At 51.9% G+C, this 20834-nt stretch overlaps 2 protein-coding genes across 5 annotated transcripts in view; one reads left to right on the top strand and one right to left on the bottom strand.

Annotated features, from left to right (window-relative positions):
* LOC119106011 (uncharacterized) overlaps positions 1-11033 on the bottom strand; it is a 12718-nt gene extending 1685 nt beyond the window's left edge. The window contains exons 1-2 of the mRNA XM_037229608.1: positions 10854-11033; positions 307-525 (exon numbers count right to left, since the gene is read on the bottom strand). Coding sequence (XP_037085503.1) covers positions 307-525; positions 10854-10926 — 292 coding nt within the window. The 5' untranslated portion in view covers positions 10927-11033. The remainder of the gene's footprint in view (positions 1-306; positions 526-10853) is intronic.
* Positions 11034-11474: 441 nt separating this feature from the next.
* Positions 11475-20025, top strand: LOC119105704 (glucose-fructose oxidoreductase domain-containing protein 2). 4 transcript variants are annotated; one of them, XM_037229176.1, is made up of 4 exons: positions 11568-11705; positions 14735-14886; positions 15671-16596; positions 19927-20025. In XM_037229176.1, exons 2-4 carry the CDS (start codon positions 14757-14759, stop codon positions 19948-19950), a joined length of 1080 nt encoding a protein of 359 aa, XP_037085071.1. In that variant the 5' UTR covers positions 11568-11705; positions 14735-14756; the 3' UTR covers positions 19951-20025. The 4 variants fall into 4 exon arrangements, with proteins under 4 accessions (XP_037085069.1, XP_037085071.1, XP_037085068.1 ...); XM_037229174.1 differs by lacking the exon at positions 11568-11705 and adding an exon at positions 11475-11554 and having other exon boundaries at positions 15671-20015; XM_037229173.1 differs by having other exon boundaries at positions 15671-20015.
* Positions 20026-20834: the final 809 nt, after the last annotated feature.

Below are 20834 nucleotides of genomic sequence, written 5' to 3'. Positions count from 1 at the left end.
GGTAGCCCGGGCCACGGAGACGGCAGCGTCAGCGGCAGCCCGGGCCACGGAGACGGTAGTGTCAGCGGCAGCCCGGGCCACGGAGACGGCAGCGCCAGTGGTAGCCCAGGCCACGGGGAAGGCAGCGTCAGCGGCGTCCCGGACCACGGAGACGGCAGCGTCAGCGGCAGCCCGGGCCACGGGGACGGCAGCAGCGCAGCGGCAGAACGTCGTAAAATCGGAAGCGACAGAAAACAAAACTACAAAAACCAAGCCCAACAATCTAGGATTACTGGCGCCTACAAACCGCAGCCGGCCGGAGCCCACCGGCGAAGCTGACGGGCTCGGGCCGGGCGCCGGCCTCCATCCGGAGCGTGAAGAGGCGCGCCGTGCCGTCAGCGGCGCTGTCGCCGAGGAAGACGCGCCCCCGCGCCGCGTCCAGCACCATGCTCGACACCTGGTGCAGCGCTGACGTGTTGAAGCTCAGCTGCCGCGACGAGCACAGGCTCACGTAGCTCAGCCGGGACCCTTGCGCTATAAGCAGGTCTGGGGAAAAACGTCACAGACGGTCAGATAGGCCAGGATCAGGTAGGGGGGGGGGGGGGAGGGGGCTAGAGGCAGCAGGACCGTGGACACTGCTTGGGCTCAGCTCGATAAAGCTGGAGACACTGCTTGGTAATCAGCTCGGTAGGGCTAGAGACGCCTGGTAAATGCTTTCATAACCCACCCGACCTCCTGGTGTGGATCAGGTCATGACAAGCCAGAAAGGCTAAGCAGGCCTGACAGAGAAACGGTCCTGACAGCCCGAGTCTGCCGTAGACAAAACTATTCCCGCCCAGGTCCGGTGCGGAATAGCGACCCGTCATGGCAGCCCAAGTCTACCGTAGACAAAGCCATGTCCCCAGGCCCGGCGCAGATTAGCGACCCGTACGGGCAGCTAGACTCTGACGGCGATAAGATCATGACAATTAAGGTATGGCGCGAAAAAAAACGCTTCACAGCATACTTCGTAGGAGGAAAGTCGGCCGAGATACGCCTGAATGCACCCGTAAATTGGTACGCGACGTCCGTACAGCCCGTTCGTTAGCACGACTGCAGCCCGGCTCGGGCAGAGGGCTGACATCAGGAACCGCGGGGAAGCGGGGGGGGGGGGGGGGGCTTCAAGAGCCGCCGCTCGGCAGCGGATGGAGGCTTAATAAACCAGCTCAGCGGCCGACCGGACTTTACGACGCAGTCACAGATGCCTATCACTGACGGCTGAGCAGCTCTCGGCGTGTTGTTGTGTGCTTCGGCCCCGGCAGCCGTCTCGTTGCATGCCAGGTAAGCGGCGTGCCCGAAGCTCGCGGCTGACTTTGGTTTGTTTTGCGCGCACTGGGAGCGTCACGCAATCGTGCGATGCGCTGCACGTACCACGACGTAACACCACCGTTACAGCAGCGGGCACGGGCGGCGAGTCTGGGAGCGGCTGGTGTAATACAGCGACAAGCAGGCAGCTTTCAATGACGAGAAGAAAATTTAGGGCGCCACACCAGCTATGAGTGAAACGTTGCGTGGATCTAAGGCTGCCTGCAGCATCTTTCACCTATGGTAGTAAGTGAGTGGTAGTTTCGATTGTGCATGGTCTCACTGTGGTGAATGAAGCAGCGGTGTCTTGCTCCATGTTGGATAGCTGATTCCTATCGTACCGCCGGTGGCGCAACCGAAAATCTGATCCGGCCACAGCCACCGTAAAAATAAACCCGAGCGGCCGAGACAAACACTTGGAATGTTGTGGTTCGAAACACACCTGTCTCGCAGCAAGAGGCGCAAGTCAACCACAGCCACGGACCGGAAACGTGAGCCCGTCTTCTGGGGAGTAGTGAATCTGTCCTCCAGCTCGCTGTAAACGCCGGCGTCCCGCTGCACGGAACAAGGGCTCACCAGCCGGTCCCAGGCGGTCTGTGTTCGTGTGGAGCGTGGCGGGGTGGGTTCGGTGACCGGACGCGGCGACGGCCGACCCAGCGGACATCGCTCGGTCAACAGGCAACGCTTCACGTTTGAATGTATCGAAGCAGGCATCACATATAACGAAACAAGCTCACCTTATATCTACTGGTTGTACTTCTTAAGTGGAAAGTCCACTCTAGACAGCACAATGCTCAGTTTTAGTAAATTTTCTCCCCACTGTGTCATGGTTTGATTACGATCATCGTATCTTGCACAGCATTGATTGACCGCTAATCGACGGTCGTTTATGTGGAAATCGCGATCGCGGAATCATAAGCACCAAATATGAACGCCTCTTGAGAATTATATTTTCTTGGCTTTGCTCGCGCATGAGTCATGGAACGGCGGGATTTGAATGACGTCCATCACGGCGCATGAATGCTAAGGCGACTGAAATACTCGCCCTATACACCTTTCTCATTTTCGCGGGCATATACCCCAGAACCTAGAGGTCCTTACGTCTTGAAGAGGGCAGGATCGTGAACAACACCGAAAGGTCTTCAAGATGGCTATTTCAGTTCAAAACCCAGTAAAAACATGGAACATTTCCTCTGACATCAGTGCAGTTTCCGTTAACCTGAGGCTTCTGTGGCTGAAATCATGTTGTTTGGAAACCATGCATGTCCTCGTCACGGAGAAAACACATACAAAAAGATGTTTTGCTCAGGCAGCTCTGTTCACCGCTGTCGTAAATTTCACCCTGCATTTAGGATGCCTGCCATTTGCCTGCCCTGCCATTTAGGATGCCATTTTTCATGTCAAGGGTCGGTAACATCGTCCCACTTGCCGGATATGACCGGTGTTTTCTGACGCAACGGCGTGCATGCCCAGCCTCCATTACGTAACGCCGCTGCAGGGGACGAGGCGCGCCCCCGCCGGCCGCTCGCTCCCAGCCGGCGTCCAGCGCAGTCGCCGGCGTGGCGTCAGACGGCGGCAGCGCGGCCTGAACGCGGGCCGCCGCGTGAGCCCGACACTGCCAGCCGTTACAGGAAGCCAGGAGGACGGCGGACGCGGCGGACCCGCGCTGGGGACAGCCCACGCCGAGGCGGGCGGCGCCGTGGGAATGGGCCGGCGCATGTCACAACGCGCGAGGCAAGGCTCATGCACGCGAGACGAGGATGCGCTTCTCGGCGGATGTTTCCTCAGCTGTTGCTGGGAAGACATCAGTCACAGAAAAGAATCGTTTGCAATGCGACCGATATAGCAGCCAGTTCTCTCGTTCGCTTGACCCCACATCACAGGAAAAGCCTGCGGCAGCCGGTTGGTGCGTGTTATTCCGTGATTGTGGCCGGAAACGCGACCGCATCGGCAGCTGAGAGGGCCATGCTGATGTCCGCGCATCAGGCTGTGACCACCCGCCGTACGTCGCCGCCAGGCGCCACCGTCTCGCCCGGGGTTCACAGTCGAGGCCAATGCCGGCCTCAGCTGAGCGCGACTGCACAGAAAGATGAGGGAGCCTGATGCATAATGTCACGTCATAACTTGTAAACGATGCACGGACACGTTTTCAGATGATAGCCCCACGTAATAGAAACAAGCAGCCACACAAAGGAATGGATGACAGATGGACCTGACGTATGAATGTATCAGACTTCAGGCTATTCCAAGCTGCAGCATCCTTGGTATGTGAGCCCTGCGCCTGGCACCACCCGTCAATGGCTGACGCACACATCAGGAGTTACAGTACCATCGTTGCATCGTTGACACCATTCTCGGTTACGTTTTCAACGCAGCCGAGATTTAGACCGGAGCTGCAAAAACCCACAAAAGGGTACCGGTGTCCCACCAGTAACGCGTCTTTCGTTGTCCAGTTACCGCCCCGATCCCGACCCCCGACTTTTCATCGGTACGAGCAATGACACCGGCTTTCCATGAGCTCATTGCATGTCATCGTTTTGCTGGCACCGGCACGGTAGCAGCACGGTCAGTCCCTGTTCCGCCTCCGGTACTGCCGTTAGGGGGAATGTTCCACATTTGAAGATACTAAGGCAAGCATCAGATATTAAATAAGCTCACTTGTAACTATAGGTATTCTTTATGGTGCAAAACTGCTAGTATTCTTTGAAATGCACAATACTGCTCTAGACAATCCAACTTCACTATTTGAGAAATGTGCTTCCAAATACGCCATGTATTTTGTATTGTGTTTCGCCATGTATTATATATATATATATATATATATATATATATATATATACAATACACCAATATATATTGGCGTATTGTATACGTCATGTATTTTATTATTTTGTATTTTGCCACGTATAATACATCATTATTTTCTCTCTGCCATGGAACGTTTGTATGATGTCAGAGTGGCTGCTTAATTGTCCATGCGATATTAACATCGCAACGAACGGGCTGACTTACTTGCAGTACTTAAACTTCTAGCGAGATATCGTGTTAATTGGTGCGTTGTTTGTAGAAACCAAATATAGTTTAGAGCGCATGTTTTAATCCTTTTTCGTGGTGTCGTTGCATACTTTTCCGTGGTTTCACATCATCTAATTGCATTCACACACTCCCCTACGGCGCTATCCTAAGCTATTCTATTTTCGTGTTCGAAACTTAAATGAAACGCATCACCTTGGCCCAGGGTCAGTTGAAGTTCGTTGATGCCAGGAATCGGAATGGCGCACACCGGCCACGAATAGCTCAATTATTATATATTTTGTGGCCTTCAGCACTACATAACCAATGAGGTGCCACCATTCGTGTGACGTTTACATAGTGGCACGCATGACAGCTGCTTGAAACGATCACGGCATCAGTGCTAACAAGAGCGATAATAGCCACACTGCTATTGACAATCTTCGCGATAACGCCACCGGGTTTCAACGGGCTGATACCGGAGCTGCGGCATGGGGACCACCCCTGCGCAACAACCACCCGTGTCTCCAATGGCGGCGGGTTAGTTCGCGGAACAGCCCGACTCCGCGCCAGATGTTACCCGCCGTAATCACTCAGCTAATACCGGACATCTCCCTTGAGCCTTGATTGCATCCGGGTCTGCTCGAAATGCATAGCACAGTCGGCAGCAAACGCGTCGTTACAAACCACTTCTTCGTCTCCTGAATGACGATCGACTGAATGCGCCTCAGTTCGCGCAGACTAAGAGTACTCTCGATGTATTAGAGTACTTCCGCCTGCCACGATGGCATACAGGTAAGATCAGGATATACTGCCTGCCCGACAGCTGCATACAGGTAAGACCAGCAGAGCCTGCCTTCCCGACAGCTGCATATAGTTAAGACCAGGAGAGCCTGCCTACCCGACAGCTGCATATAGGTGACACCAGGAGAGCCTGCCTACCCGACAGCTGCATATAGGTGACACCAGGAGAGCCCGCCTGCCCGACAGTTGCATATAGGTAAGACCATGACAGCGTGCCCGACAGCTGCATCTCCGGCTACACAGGGGCATTGCCGCAGCAAAGCGATGCCATCGGACTAACCCCATCCCGTTGCCAGGCATCTGCGCTTCGGGCACAACGGAACTTAACTCCGCCTTGGAATGCACAGACCCGCATCTTTCGCTGACGTCACCACCCTGCTGCTTGCAAGAGGTAAAGTTTTAAGCCACTGCACAAGTTCGAGGCAGCTTTCGTCGTAGCTGGTATTGACTGAGTTCTGATTTCTGCACTTTCTCGATAAGAAAGTTTAACTTACTGGGCTTTCTAAATCTAAGCGACCATGGACTGTCCGCAAAAAAAAATTCTGCAAAAAAAAACGCGGTTATATTCAAGGTATAGTGCGGCATTCTCGATGCATGTGTGTGTGCACACCCTTCGCTGCCTTCGCCACCGCTGCAGCTCAGCTGGCAGGGGGCCGGGCGCTCGGAGAACGTGCGGCGTGCACGAGAGAGGGTGTCCCGAAACGAGCGGGGGCGGGTCGTCCCTGACGGTCGATTGACAACTGACCAACACCCACGCCACACGCTCTCTCTCGTCTCTCTCCCTACCGGGGGGGGGGGGGGGGGGGGGGGGGGGGGGGGGGGGGTCGTGGCGCTGAGTGGCACGCTAGCAATCTTCTGGCGCGAAGAGGTCAGGGTCTTCGCAGCAGGCTAAAATTACGTAAGGCTCAAATCCCAAAGAAAAATGCATCCTCCCTTTTTGTCGCGACATGGAAGACATTAAGCTTGCAGACTTCGTAAAACTGCCTGCCACGAGCCCAAACCGGGCCCACACATTGACCAATGGCCACCCTAGACAGTAACGACACGGTGCTGATATCCGTTTGGCGGGGGATAGAACGGGCACCCGTCCTAACCGGTCGCGCTTCTGCTTTGGCCATGCTGTGGTGAGTTTGGGAATCACGAAGCGGTATATATACATCTCCCAAAACGTCTCTGTTAACATCTACCGTTTCGAAAATGTGGCGGCGTAATGCGCCGACGACTGGTGGTAGAAAGACACCATCTGCGTCCGGAGGGGATGCTGCAAGTAGATATAAAATGCACGCAAACACAAACTTCCTTATACCGGTCATAAAAACATGGTCATACCGGTCAGCAGCTTTTTTCTTATCTGATCCACCTATTCAAACCAATGCAGTCGCCTATCTCTATGCTTTTTATATCTATGCTGATCTACCGGTCAGCAGCTTTTCTCTTATCCGATCCCACCTATTCAAACCAATGCAGTCGCCTATCTCTATGACTGCTTTGATCATCACCGCGTGTCCTGGTCATCCATAACGTCCTATAGTAGGATATCTTCCGTCCATAACGTCCTATTGTAGGGTAGCCTCCTGTCTCTTACAGCTCGGAGGCGGAGCGCAATAGATGCCCGCCGAATCACACGAATTCCGTTAAAAAATGTTCTTGCTACACATTCCCGTCGTGCATGTGTACGTTTGTGACAAACATAATAACACAGGGGGCCGCCAGCTTTAAAAACATGTCATCCGGTTGGAAATAAGTAAAGAGAGTGTTTTACTAGCAGTTTAGTTAGTTAGTTTAGTCAGTAAGTTTAGTTAGTTAGCCTAAGTTTTTCAGTTTAGCACCAGTTGCTCCCTTGAAATCGGAACAGACATTCTGAGACTTACTAAGGCAACAAATGTCTACATTTTTCCAACGAGCTTAAAAGTGTTTTTTTATCAATCATGGGTGCAAGGGCCCTGACCCTTGATCCAGGGGCGCTATTACAATTTGATAACTGATGGGAAAGTCAATCATCTGGGTGCAGCAAAAGCTGATGCCGTGAGATGACTTATGACATGGGGCCAGACTATTGACGAATACTTATGAAATTGCCAACGATGATGGGCACCCTGCCTCAACCCCACGCCGGACAGGATCTGATGGGTGCCATACATTAATTGCATGGTGTTATGGAACATCATTAAAGGCTGATAAAATGGTACAAATACTGACGTTTGGTATGATGATGAATGGGTGTCTGGTGATGAATGCGGATGTCCGTCTGATGAATGGGTGTCTATGGCTCAGTTGGTTAGAACACCTGTCTTGGCACTCAATAACTGTGTTTCGAGTTCCTCTTCACCACTTCTGTACCAGTCTGTACATTGTCTGGCTTGACACGACCAAAGGTGCAGTCAAGCAGAAAAGGAACCTGACGTACCCACCCATGAATATAGGAACAAGGGGGGGGGGAGGGGGCAGGGGGTTAATGTCCCCTCCCCCACTTTTCAAGGTAGGAGGCAGCATGCCCCCCCCCCCACACTCTTAAGATCTAAGTTGCGTTTAGCTTTCTTCCTTCTTTTTACAACTATGAACATGCGTGCCGATTTGCTTAGTTCACCAGTCATCTTCCTGAAGATGCGTCATCTTTTTCATTTGCCCATCGGCCATCACTTAGTATCACAGCCGCAGGGCCAACGCCGCGTGGCCTACGAAGACTGCAACGCCAGGCGTCGAGACTGTTGTTGCTAAGACTTGCGAGTACGCATGTTCAAACCCATGTTACATTATTTTTATCAGCAGTTCATCCCGACTTAAGGCAAAGCATCTTAAAACAAACATGATTTAGCCATGCCAATACAAATTTGGAACCCAACTTCGATCTATAATCTACGTTCACGGGGCCCTCTACATCTCTGAAAAAAACAGAAAAAAATCTGGAATTGGAGTCCATGTGATAATTATTGGACCACTCGCAGCGAGCAGGGATGTTTTTTGCGTCAATGGAAGTTCTTATGTTGATCCGGGGCCAACTGCGCGGGTCAGAAGGCCTCACGCGTCATTGGGGACAACAATGTGCTATTACGTGTCCCTGCAAAGGCCTCCGGATCAACCAGGGGATCCTGCCACGTGACGCCAGAATGGCAGCCGGGACATACGTCGCGATATGACGGAATGGCCCCTGAGCCCTTGACCCCTTGACATTGACCGATGGAACGGAATGGCCCCTGAGCCCTTGACCGGGAGCGGTAATGTGCCCCTAGTATTCTACTCAAGGAGCCCCTAACCAGGACGAAAACGAGGGGTCTCTTTATTGTTGAAAAGAGTGGGTCGAAATTAGTTTAAAGACTAACAAGGTCATCCTATGCTTTCCTGAGAACGTCCATTCTTTTGCAGAATCGATGAATGGAACATATTACATCAAAAGGTTTGAACATGCGCGCCCGCAATCTCCGGCGCAAGGATTGCGATGGCCTGGGTTGCAGCTTCCCTACAACCGAACGGCGTTGGCCACTGCAAGTGACACCAGGAGGCGGCCGCCATGATCAGTTTGTCCGATTAGTAGCTAAATCAACACGACAAATAGAAAAATATACCTTTACTCTTCCAGTTCCACCACCAGATTTCAGCACCACTTCGCGGTGCTGCAAGGACCGGTTCGATCTTATTACCAATCAATCGCACAATTGAAATATACGTCCATACTAGTTTCTAAAGGTAATATTTCATGTCCTAAAGAGTTCAGGTGTATTTCTTTTAGAAGCGTCTTCATTTCCTAAAGAGTTCAGAGGTATTTCTTTCAGAAGCGTCACGATTTTTGTCCGCCCGCTGCTCACAGCTCAATGAAAGCCGTTGGGCCGACGCTGCGCGGCCTCCGGAGGCTGCAACGCCTGGCGCCTGGTTTTTGTTGCTAAGATTTGCGGGTGCGCGTAGCCAAAACTACGTTACACAATTTGTATCACTAACCGATTAAAGAGTTGTGCTGCTAATCGATTCTGACTGAGTGTTGGACATTTCCAGACGAGCATGGTTCGGCCATGTTAATACACATTTTTTGGCACATTTCGATTTACGATCTACCTTCATTACGCCCTTAATATGGCTGTAGACCCATAAAGAACAATCTGACAAGGCTTCTGAATTTTTATCGGTTCAGGAGTCTATTGAACCATTGTAAATCAATAGTGCCGGTAATTTATGTCATGCAGATGTTCAACGCCTAAGTTTTGCAGCTTACTGATTTCAAAATGCAGGCAATAGATCCTGCGGCAGCTTCTTGATTCTGTTTCTGTTCCAGTTACAAGCTAAAAATAGCAATGACACGAAGAAGACCGTATCCATTGTTAACAAGTAAACTATATCCGGTGATTTGTTATTTGGGGGGGGGGGGGGGCATAAGAGGGGCTTTTGTGAACCCTGTGTTCTCCTTTACCCAGGCTCTGGCTACGCCCCTGCTTGCACAAAAAGGCAGATCAAGTCGTTTACGGTGAATGATGGGCAATAAAATGTCCGTTGGGCCAATTCGTACCTAAGGCAGGCAACTTCCCGGAGGCTCTTTCTAAGGTGTCGTCGTGTAAGCGAAGATAATTTGGAAAAGAGTACTGCTGCAGATGTCCAATGCATTTTTACACACAAATAAGTAGTAACCCTGATCCATAACTATGCAGCAAAGCAGCCATGCGGTCAGTTCGCGGTCAGTCCTGAGGGGGACAGATGGCCCAGGGTAGTGGCTGCCGATGGCGGATGGGAGCAGGGCTTAAATAAAGAATATATGACAGAAGAATCTCAATCTGTAGTTTATTTTTTGCAGAAAAAACTCTAGTTTAATGGCTTTGTCACCATGTTTTTACAGGTAGTATTTGAAGCTTCCAAATGTTTCTGCCTGAAATTCTGCTATGAATTTTATCTCTAGAAAAGTAACTTGCAAAGTCCAGACATGAAAATTTAGACATGCTATGAGCCATTGATTCACGGTCAAATTCTGACCAGCCTATGTCCAGGTCATATTTTGACATCTACTCTGTGGAGATAGATGCATCCTCTCTGGCCCAAAATGCCTACCCCTGTGAAATCCTGCATCCCCAGGGAAACAGCGTTGAAATGGACAGGTAATTGTGGGAAGCTGGATGGCCCAATTTGCTGAATGACATAGATGAGTTGAATAGGCCAGATTGTACACTAGTGAGAAACATGTTCATGCCTAAGGGCATCTAAAATAAGTATGTTGTACCAATAAAAAGAACAACATGTGGTGGTTAAGGTGCTTTCCACCCCTGCAATGCCTTGCAAGGTTGCAAGAAAGGAGTGCATGAAATGCTGACCTAATACATGTATGTCATTCAAGCAATGTGGATAATGAGTTAGAATATCAGGTGCATGAGGATGAGAACATCTATGGGGAAAATGAAGCATAGTCAGGACACACTACAAAAAACCTATGTGGGATGCTGTCACAAAACCACCAAGCACACCAATGTGCATACATGTTGTAAGCACGCTGGCCATACCCCAGCTTGAACAACAAAAACCAGGATTATTAAACATTTTGGACATTAGTTATGTAGACATTTAATCAAGTCTGGAGATGGGGAAATAGCACATATCTAACCACAATTCCATGACAGCCTAAAACGAACAATTAAAATTCAAATCTGCAGGAGCATAATCCCTAACGAAATCCCAGCAATTCAAGCACAAAGCACAGATTCAGTCACGAAAATCGTAGCGAAACCTTGGACATTGCTTACCTTCCAGACGTCCACCTCCAAAGCACGAGAAGATCGACACCGAGGCCAAGAACATCCTGGCCATAGCAGCCATTGCGGCAGTATGTGAAGTGGGCTTGTGCGCAACACGCGCTCTCACCACTTTCCCACCCTCCTCGAGCCCAAGCACGGCAAACTGTGCCCGGGGACCCGATCGATCAACGCCCCCTCCACGAGAGAGGGTAGCTCTCTTATTGCACCAGCTGCAGCACGCGAGAATGCTTCGCAGTTGTCTGCATTGCGCCACTATAACTCACTAATGCTGTTGTTTGGGAGAATTGGCGGTGTTCGGAATTAAAAACGCAAACTTCTGGGGGCGATATGCATGTGACGTAGAGCCATCATAGTGCAAGCTTATAGGTGTTTGGTGTAAAAGATATTCGTGAAAACATCCATGTGACCGCGTTTTCAGAAAGCATGGTGTTCAAATCATCTAAAACCTATGAACATAATTATATTTTGGCCTGACTTTTTTAGAAGACAGTGACGTCAACTTACTTTGCCCAAACGGATTTCATTGGCTATTTGCTTACATGGTCGCAGCATGGGAGGATTTCGAACAGATGTAGAGAGTTTCGCTAAAATCTACTTCTCAGCAACATTTTTTTTTCCAATTGTGTTCTGTATCCGGAAAGATATTGTATTCGGGAAGAAATTGAATTGTGCACGTGAACAACATATCGGTAATGAGAGGCGATTATGGTGTGACGGGTTCTTGATTACGTGTGTTATGACCAAACGCCGAATGGTGTCTGTAAGAAGTTCACTGAGTGAATCGATGGCACGCTTGCTGATTTGTCACACCCGCAAGATCACGTACAACGTCGAGATATGGTCGGTGTCGCCTTATATCACGTTACATTCACCTCGTTTGCCCCCCCCCCCAAGTCTATGCCTTAGGTTAGCATAATAGGCATGCTCTAAGCCAACCTGTCTTCTCTGTCGCTCAGGGCCCTATGTATGGCTGTCGTGGTTAGGTCAACCGTGAATGGTTCCGTCGTGTGAAGCAGAAGCATAAACCCTGGGGTAGGCATCAGGCTCCCAAGTGGCGATTTTGCGTGTTGAATTTGTGAAAACTGGTGAATGTGTGCTCAGGGATTGTCGATTTGATTCAATGGTAAATGACTAACTCTGAGTGTATGACAAAGAGGGCTAATGACGTGCATGATTTGCTGGAAGGTAGAGGATGTCCAGGATAGCAGCAACAATTACAGCAGCTGCTTACCCTTAATGTGATTGCCTAGAGTTTGGTGCATGTTTTCCACCAAGTACAAGGCTTAGAAGGTCAATGTGTGGAGGAACCTTGATGTTGTCGAGTTGGTTTCAGGCTTAAATATTCTGAACACATTTTTCACCCCAAAATAAGTTGACAATCCAGTGCATTTTGGCCTGCTTAGAGTTTGGTGTGTGTAAGCATAAGGCTGAGCACATTCCAGGCTGCAGACTGCAGACTACAGTCTATGCTTCTGCACATTTGGACATTGTCACTTCACAGGTATTGGTTTATGTTTAACTTGGGTCATCAAGAGGAAATCTGCATTAATGGTGCAGCAGCTTTGTGGGAGAAGGATCTTATTTCATGGTAATGGAACTTAAAACTCTTCTTAAGAATAATGTTGTCCATATTAGAAGACTGCACTGCACCTACAATAATGAAAAACAAATGATGTGATGTCAGATTATCATGTCTACAAAGTACTTGTTTATGAGATAGCCCTAAGCATGTGTGTTTTATATGCAAACAGGCTAGTGAGCTCAAGAGGCATTAGGTGTGGGATCCCAAACATGCATACTGGCTGACATCAATTGGTAAAAGGCAATTGGTTTGATAAAAATTGGAGTTCAGTTTCCGGTACACTAGTTTTGAATTGGAGCAATCATCTAATCGCATCCAGTTTTGGGGCCTTGAGCATGTTGTGCTGTGCTAAGGTGCTGCTTTTGAATATCTCCTCAGACTGTCACAGAGTGCCACATTTGATGACAACTGGCAGGCAGGGAAGACTGAATCAAGAATGTCACCTTGGGAATTGACAATGCTGACTGGATGGTCAGTGTTGTCATCTAGATGCTAAAAACAGATATCCTAACATTCAAAAACTTACTAGATTTTACTCTTAGCTTACCTTAGGCATGTTCACTTGGGCTTAGGGCTGTTCAAGCTGCTACAACCTCCTTAAGCAAAAGTGTCTTTTTCTCTTCCAAATCCAGAAATGTCATTTTTACCCTCCCCTGTTGACCTTGAAATACATGCTAGCCATGTTTTACCTCTCACCCCAAAAGTCCACCTTTGCATTTAAGAGGCTTTATTGTGTGTTATAGCATGATGCTTTGGGGATCAAAAGCTTGGTAAAAAGTGCTGTATAACTTCATGCCAGCCTAAATATTCATGAATGCACAAATTGTTGCATCTTTCAAAAGAGGCTTCCCAAACAACTTATGTACACCTGCCCATCACTTTAAAACCAAATGTTGTGAGATGTTGATAGATGAAAGGAAAGTAGAGCTGAATGCACCTTTCTCATGTGCAAAGAGATGCACTCAAACAAAACAACTTGACAGTGGTTTTTAAGTCATGCAGAGCTTTGTTGCCAACTTGTTTTCCCTCACATGTTTTGCCTATTGGTTGACCTGAGGTAGGCCAGATGAGAAAGAGGCAGAATGCACTTCTGTCTGAAGGCCAGGCAGTGGTCTGTGTTAGGCCATTTTATATCATTTGGCTCAATGAACACACATGTTTTTCATTCAAAGCACACATCCACACCATACCATACATACATGTATGAATGGCAGGATTCCTTCCCTGCCATAGTGGGCTTCTGATGTCCTCTGCTGGTGCATCAGGTCATCATTCTGACCTCAACTGAGATCCCCCCCCCCCCAGCTCTGCAGTCCTGCCTGCAACTATTGAGGTGTGCCATTTCACTGCAGCTAATGGAGAAGGGCTTCCCCAGGTGGCAGTGCTGCAAGACTGAGATCTGAAGTGCCATGCTCACCTGGCTAAAGGGAATTTTCTACATTTGAAGATGTTGAAGCAAGCATCAGATATGATAAGATAATCTCACTATTAGTGTACTTTTTGTGGAAAATACTGTTCAAGACAGCACAATTTCACTTTTTAGTAAATATGCTCCTCAATATGTCATTGTTTAGCTGCATCATGTGATGCACATAGTATGTTTCATTTCAAATTTTGTGATCACAGGGATGTCAAGAGATGTCTTATGTGGACTTCTCCAAGGTCGGATGAGGCCATTGACCTAGAATGACCCAACAGACCATTTGAAAAACATGCTGCTTAATGTACCATCATGCACATCTAAATTTGAAAAATAAAAATATTGTAGCATTTTGGTCACTGTGACCTAAAGATCAATTAAGGCCACTGACCTACCATGAACACCAGTTACCTTTTGCTTAGAACCGGTATCTGCGGTAAAGGTTGTCACATGAGGAGGTGCTTCGGCCACGGACCTTTTGAGTTTGACCTTGACCTTGACCTACCTTATTTGACCCATAAGTCATGACCTAGCGATTTGTAAGTTGGACACAAGGGAATTCACGCACATGCCGACGTTCTCCGTGAATTTAGTGTCCGGTTCTCTCAGCGTTTGACATCTCATGTGGTTAAGGTGACTTCCCTCCCCCTCCTCCCGCCCACTTCACTACAGCCTGTCGCATGCAACCGGCCACCCATACGCGTGTTAAAGTGGTATCTAATTTCCCGTGAAGCAGTCTCATATCACACTTCCACTCAAGGGCTGTTCTAAGAAGTGGCCAGAGCCATTGTTTTTGTTTCACGCCATGCATTCCGTTTGAGGCCCTCGTGTTGAGTGTCCGTCTGTGCTATGATGATTTCTGCGCAGGTCATGACTTGTTGACACCATCATGCTGCCCGGGGTCGGTGTCTTCGGCACGGGCAAGCTGCTGGAGGCAGTGGTGCCCCACCTGCGCTCCCTGGGCTTCCGCGTGGTGGCGCTGTGGGGCCAGACTTTAGAAGATGCCGGCAATGTGGCAGGTAGGTCCAGAGTGTACAGGCGGTAACGACTGCTTAGCTCCCTCACTGATGTTTTCATCTCTGCACGGGTTATGTTTTGTACGTTGCAGTGCTGTAGTCAGGTCATTGGACAGCCATTTATAAGACCGATTACTGTCAGTGGTCTCTCTGCAGCCGACCGCAAGCTGCTTTCCGCGTTATTAGCAACGCCCTGTGTTTTGCGCAGATATCGCACACCGATGTGGGCGAGGCTTAGCTCGGTCGGTGCAGCGCTCGTCCACGGCTGTGTGCTGACGGTCATGTACTGGGCCAGCCTGTCTACCGGCCTAGCATGTTGTCCCGCGGCGATCGCCGCTGGGGACTGTGACGCTGGACGACCGGTGATACTGAGCGTGTCGCCGCCGGACGACCGGTGATACTGAGCGTGTCGCCGCCGGACGACCGGTGATACTGAGCGTGTCGCCGCCGGACGACCGGTGATACTGAGCGTGTCGCCGTCGGACGACCGGTGATGCTGAGCGTGTCGCCGCCGGACGGCCGGTGATACTGAGCGTGTCGCCGTCGGACGACCGGTGATGCTGAGCGTGTCGCCGCCGGACGGCCGGTGATACTGAGCGTGTCGCCGCCGGACGACCGGTGATGCTGAGCGTGTCGCCGCCGGACGGCCGGTGACGCTGAGCGTGTCGCCGTCGGACGACCGGTGACGCTGAGCGTGTCGCCGTCGGACGACCGGTGACGCTGAGCGTGTCGTTAAGTCCCCCGAGTCCGTCCCGATGGCGCTGACACCCGTCCGTGCGCCGCCCAGGCTCGCTGCACATCGACTACTTCACCAGCCGGATCGATGACGTGCTGCTGCACAAGGACGTGGACCTGGTGCTGGTCCTCTCGCCGCCCAGCCTGCAGTCGCAGATCGCCGTCAAGGCCATGGGCATCGGCAAGCACGTAGTGTGCGACCGGCCGGCTGGCCTCTGCCAGTCAGAGCTGCTCAAGATGGTGCTGGCGGCGCAGTACTACCCGTCGCTGCTCTCCGTGGTCGGCTACGGTTTACGCTACCTGCCGGCCGTGCGCCAGCTGCGCCAGGCCGTGCGCGACGGCTATGTGGGCGACGTGCGCCTGGTGGAGGTGCGCGTCACGTGCGGCAGCTTGCTGGAGGGCGCTGGCTACAGCTGGCTCTGCGAGCCGGCCATGGGTGGCGGCCTGCTCTCGCTGATCGGCAGCGGCGTGGTCGACCTGGTCAGCCACGTGATCGGGCAGCGGGCGCGCCGCGTGCACGGCACGCTGCGCACGTACACGCGCCAGACGCGCCTGATCGCCGGCATCCGGCACGTGGGCAGCGACGACTTCTGCACCTTCCAGATGGAGATGGACGGCGGCGCGCTGGTGACGGTGTCGCTGAACGCGCACCTCTCGGGCCTGCAGCAGGAGGTGGTTGTCTGCGGCGACTGGGGCCACCTGACGGTGCGCGGCGCCGACCTGCTCGGCTTCCGCGCCGGCCAGCACGAGACGCTGCACCGGGCGGCGCCGGGCGAGGCGGCGGCGCCGCCGCTGCCCGAGGCCGGGCCGCAGCCGGCGCTGCACGCCGCCGGTCTGCTGCGCCTGCTGGCGGCCGTGGCGCACTCCTTCGCCGACGGAGAGCCGCTCACCGACGCCGCCTCGTTCCAGGACGGCCAGTACGTGGCCGCCGTGCTGGAGGCGGTGCGCGTCTCGGCCGCCACGCAGGCCTGGACCCAGGTGAATATCCGCTCCCGGATGCTCGAGACCAACTACCTGGGTATGGCGCTGAAGGCGGCCGACGCGTAGCCCGCGCTGGCCGCCGCGGCTCCCCGCAGCACGTCCCGGCTGGGTGTCCGCCCACAGCCTCCCCCTGCGCATGCCCCGGCGTGTCCGCGGAGGTCGCCTACATTCCCACAGCAGATCTCCGCAGCCGCCCCGCAGCTGATCTCCTCGGGACCCCGGTGGCGCCTTGTCCGGTCGTCTCCTCAGTCTCGGATTCCCGGCCGCCGTGCCCTCCCTCGAGGCTCTCTCCTCGTCCGCGCTGGTCCGGATGGCCGGTCGTCGCCATGCGCCACGAACCTGTCACGGCCCACCCTCTAGCCACAGTCAGCACTAGCCGCGTGGTGCTGGAGAGCGGCGGCGTGGTTTCCATACGTCTGAGTTGTCTCTTGCGTTCTGCCATTGAGGCTAGTAGGTTTGTTTACTCTCTGATACACACCAGGACGGTGTAGCGGTGTAGTCATGAAATCACCTCGTAGCCTGGCTAGCCAACCCTCGGACTGGTTTCGCATTTGGACCAAGGTCCCGTAGTTTTCTTTGAGAAACATTGTCGTTTCGGCATTTAGTGACATTCATTTTCACCTTCTGTCGCCCATCTCTCGATTTTTTGTCGAGATTTAAGCTCGCTTTAATTTTTAAAGTATGACTTCAAGCGTTTTTGTTTTGTTTGTTTGGTTTTTGTTTTGTTTTCTGGTAGCTATTTCGTGTAAGTCCAATCTGCTGTCAGAGCGGCTACAAAGTTCTGCGGTGACGGCCTCAATCCAGGATTGGATTTTGTTTGAGTAGCCCGTATACGTTGGCCTCTGGTCCCAGGCGTATGTTACGTTGGTTCTCGCTGGTCCCAGGCGTATGTTACGTTGGTTCTCGCTGGTCCCAGGTGTATGTTTGGTTGGTTCTCGCTGGTCCCAGGCGTATGTTAGGTTGGTTCTCGCTGGACCCAGGCGTATGTGAGGTTGGTTCTCGCTGGACCCAGGCGTATGTTAGGTTGGTTCTCGCTGGGCCGTCTGCCCGGTCCCCTGCCGGTGTCCAGCCCCTTCGGAGTTGTGACGCCTCGCGGTGCGTGTTGCCGTACTGATCCGGTCGTGGTCGCCCTGTCAGGGACCGTTTCGATGCGAGCGGCGCCAAATGATAGTTGGTCCGGGTATTCTCCAACGGCAATATCCGCGAAGATCTGGCGTCTCATGATTGACACTGCCTTTATGGCGGTTTGATTGGGGTTATTCCAGTGAGTCAAGCCGGACGCGCGTCTGGACCAGGTCATTCCCATATAACGTGACATCTATGGAAATATTTTTGACCTCTTGATAAATGGCCATAGTCTAAGCCGCACACCGCCTGTTTCGTCCGTCCGTCCTTGACGTTGTGAAAACAAGATGCGTGCTAGATTCGAACGGATGTTGATAGTAATTGCCGTCCATTGTTTTTGTATTATGTCCATGCGTCTTCCCCGCTATCACATTATGTTCCGTTTACCGGCGGTGGCTGGAGTGAGCCGGCGGTTTTTTGACGGAGCGAGATAGAAATCTCCGTTTCGGTATCCGAGGTTGGTGAGAACAGAAAGCAGTGTGGAGAATGATAGTTGATACAATTTTAGACGTACTGGCACATTTAAAAAGGTACACACATGTAGAGAACGAAGTTTTCTGTACATGCACTTGACATACACATTTACATACACTGTACAATTACTTGCTATGGTAAGGACATGCTCGAATTCCCAGAATGTGTTACCTCAGCTTAAACCAATCACAGACATCAGGTCACCCCATTGCCGCAGAGCATCGCCACATACCATTATATGGACGTAAGCGCAGCACATCCTTGAACTTAAGCTCACGCCACATAATTCCGAATGTGCTGAGATATGAATCTTCCCCGATCTGAGCTCAGACTTCACAGACCAATTGGAGCATAATGTGCGTGGCTGAATGCATACCAGCGCCCGTTCGCGTTGTTGGATAGGACGGGCGCTCCCTTGCCAACGGTGTCTTATGATGTCCTTGCCGAGTGGGCTTGCGTGAGCATCTGGGTTCCAGATTTCTTCGTGACTGATGGAAGACGCATTTCCTTGCTCTTCTAATCAGGAAATCTGGTGAGGGGTTGGTGTAGGGTGATCTTTCCCTTGGTGAAGTGTGTCTAGATTTGGATGTCCTAGAGAACAACGCGTCCAATCCATTCTAATAATTAACAGGCCAATGTGTGAGCTGATGCACAGGCAGGCTTTGTCATCGGCTCGATGAATTCGAATCCAGATCTTACCTCTTGTATGGACCAAGTCAATGTATGTTTCAGTGGTTCTCACGGAGGGAACTGCCGTAGGTTAAAATGTGCAGAACGAGGCGAGGAGAGACAGGACACTTGATGATGTGGTGCGAGGCGGCAGAGCTGCCGGTACCTTCCCCGCGGCTGAGGCGGCTGACTGCTGGCCGCCGTCTGTCACGTCTCCGTCCGCCACGTTTTACCTACAGGACATCCGCCCTTTAGGAGCATTGGCGTTTTTACACGCACTGTGATCAGTTGTTATGCACGCGTGCACTCGGTTGCTTCGTATTAGTATTTACCTTGCGCGTGCTTTTCTCCTGGCAGGCTTTGCGTAGCTGTCGGAGCGGCTTTAGTTTACGTTAACATGCTACCTGAAAGCTTTAACAATACCATCGTTTTGTGCACTAGTCTTAGACTCGCGCTCCAAGTGTCGTTTGCTTCGTTACGCTGCTTCCCTTGTTCTCTCACTCGCACGTTTATGCCATAATGCGTGCAGGCTGTATGCGCCGAGCGTTGTGTCTGTCTAGGCATGACCTGACAACAATATTGGCATAGCTTCAGTACCCATATATCAGGACCTGGTTGACTGCGATCAAGATCACGAGCTGGGGGTCACGTACAACAAGTTGGCATACCTCATCGCATCATCCATCCGCAGCCCGTGTTTGGGACTTGGCTTGGCTGAAGCGTTGCGCCTAACCGAACTCCGGCAAAGTTCACGCCAATCAGACAGTGCTTCCGAAACGGGAGCTCGGCGAGGGATCATGAGGGGCGAGGTGCAGTCCGTTGCAGGCCGTGCACGTGGTCATGCAGCTGCCACAGCCCGCGCGATCGCAACGCTTCAGTTCGATACCCATGCCTTTCGGGCCCATAATGCAATGAACTTGCCAATGTGACTTGAGTGTTTGAGCTACATGTCAGCGGCGGATCCAGCCGTTGTTTGTGCCTGTTCACTGCTATTCGTATAATATCTCGATAGCTCCTCACTCTTCTTCACTACACTTTCACTGTGTTCTTCTCTTTCAGGTCAGTCTCTCTCAAATCTGGTAGATCACGCTCGTCCTTGTCGCATCTGTGCTGTTCGTTGTGCGAACTCTGTTGTGAAATACACTGTAAGAGCTTTAACGTTCGTTTGGCATTCGCGTGCTGTTGTGAGAAAACAGATTACGTGTTCCTGGGGCACTGCGCTCACTGTTCTGCATGTTGCGTATGCCTACCTCATGTGAAGCGCTGGCCAGCCTGGAGAAGAACGTCCGAAGCCTGAGGTGGCTCTGAACTGGTGATTGATGCGTCCCGCTGACAAGAAACTATCGCATCCGGCGGGATCCGACAGAATGGTTGCCATTGCGACTGGCATCACGATTTTCGACAGGATAACTGTCCAGTGATCGCTATGACGGGCGGAGTTGGTCTGCTCGGGAGCATGGGCGGCGCGGTCAGGCTGGCGCTCTGCTGCACCGGTCCGGATCAGGCGCGACAGTGCTGAGGACGGCGGCCTGTCGACGGTGGCGGCAGCGTGGTCGCGATGGGTGCAGCAGTGGCCGTGCCTCACGTGTAATACAAGCGTGGCGCCTCAGGTAATCTCTCGGGGGGGGGGGGGGGGGGGGCACGGAGAGTCAGGGCGAATCTGGCGGTCTGGGCTGGCAAATTTTTGGCTGCACTTATACAAGGAAGGCCAAGGAAAATGGCCTGGCCCGCTCGATTTGTCTGGCGACAGTTAAGCGCTGATGGGGAGGGTTGCGTGTGAGAGCGAGCAAAGCTAACCCACGGTTCCTCTCCATGCAACGTCGTGCAGCTAACGTTTGCCTTCCCCAAACCTGGGCGACCACTGCATATCCCAGCAATCCACAGGCCAAGCTGTCCGTTACGGTTGAGTGATCAATGCAGACACCCACTGATGTAAGGCGACGCCAGCTGATCACGGGCTGTGATTG

This window comes from Pollicipes pollicipes, unplaced genomic scaffold (genome assembly GCF_011947565.3).
Source record: "Pollicipes pollicipes isolate AB1234 unplaced genomic scaffold, Ppol_2.1 Scaffold_6138;HRSCAF=7277_pilon_pilon_pilon, whole genome shotgun sequence".
In the NCBI taxonomy this organism is placed as follows: domain Eukaryota; kingdom Metazoa; phylum Arthropoda; class Thecostraca; order Pollicipedomorpha; family Pollicipedidae; genus Pollicipes; species Pollicipes pollicipes.
Note: the sequence above shows the minus strand (reverse complement) of the source record. Positions and strands in the feature narration are given on the sequence as shown.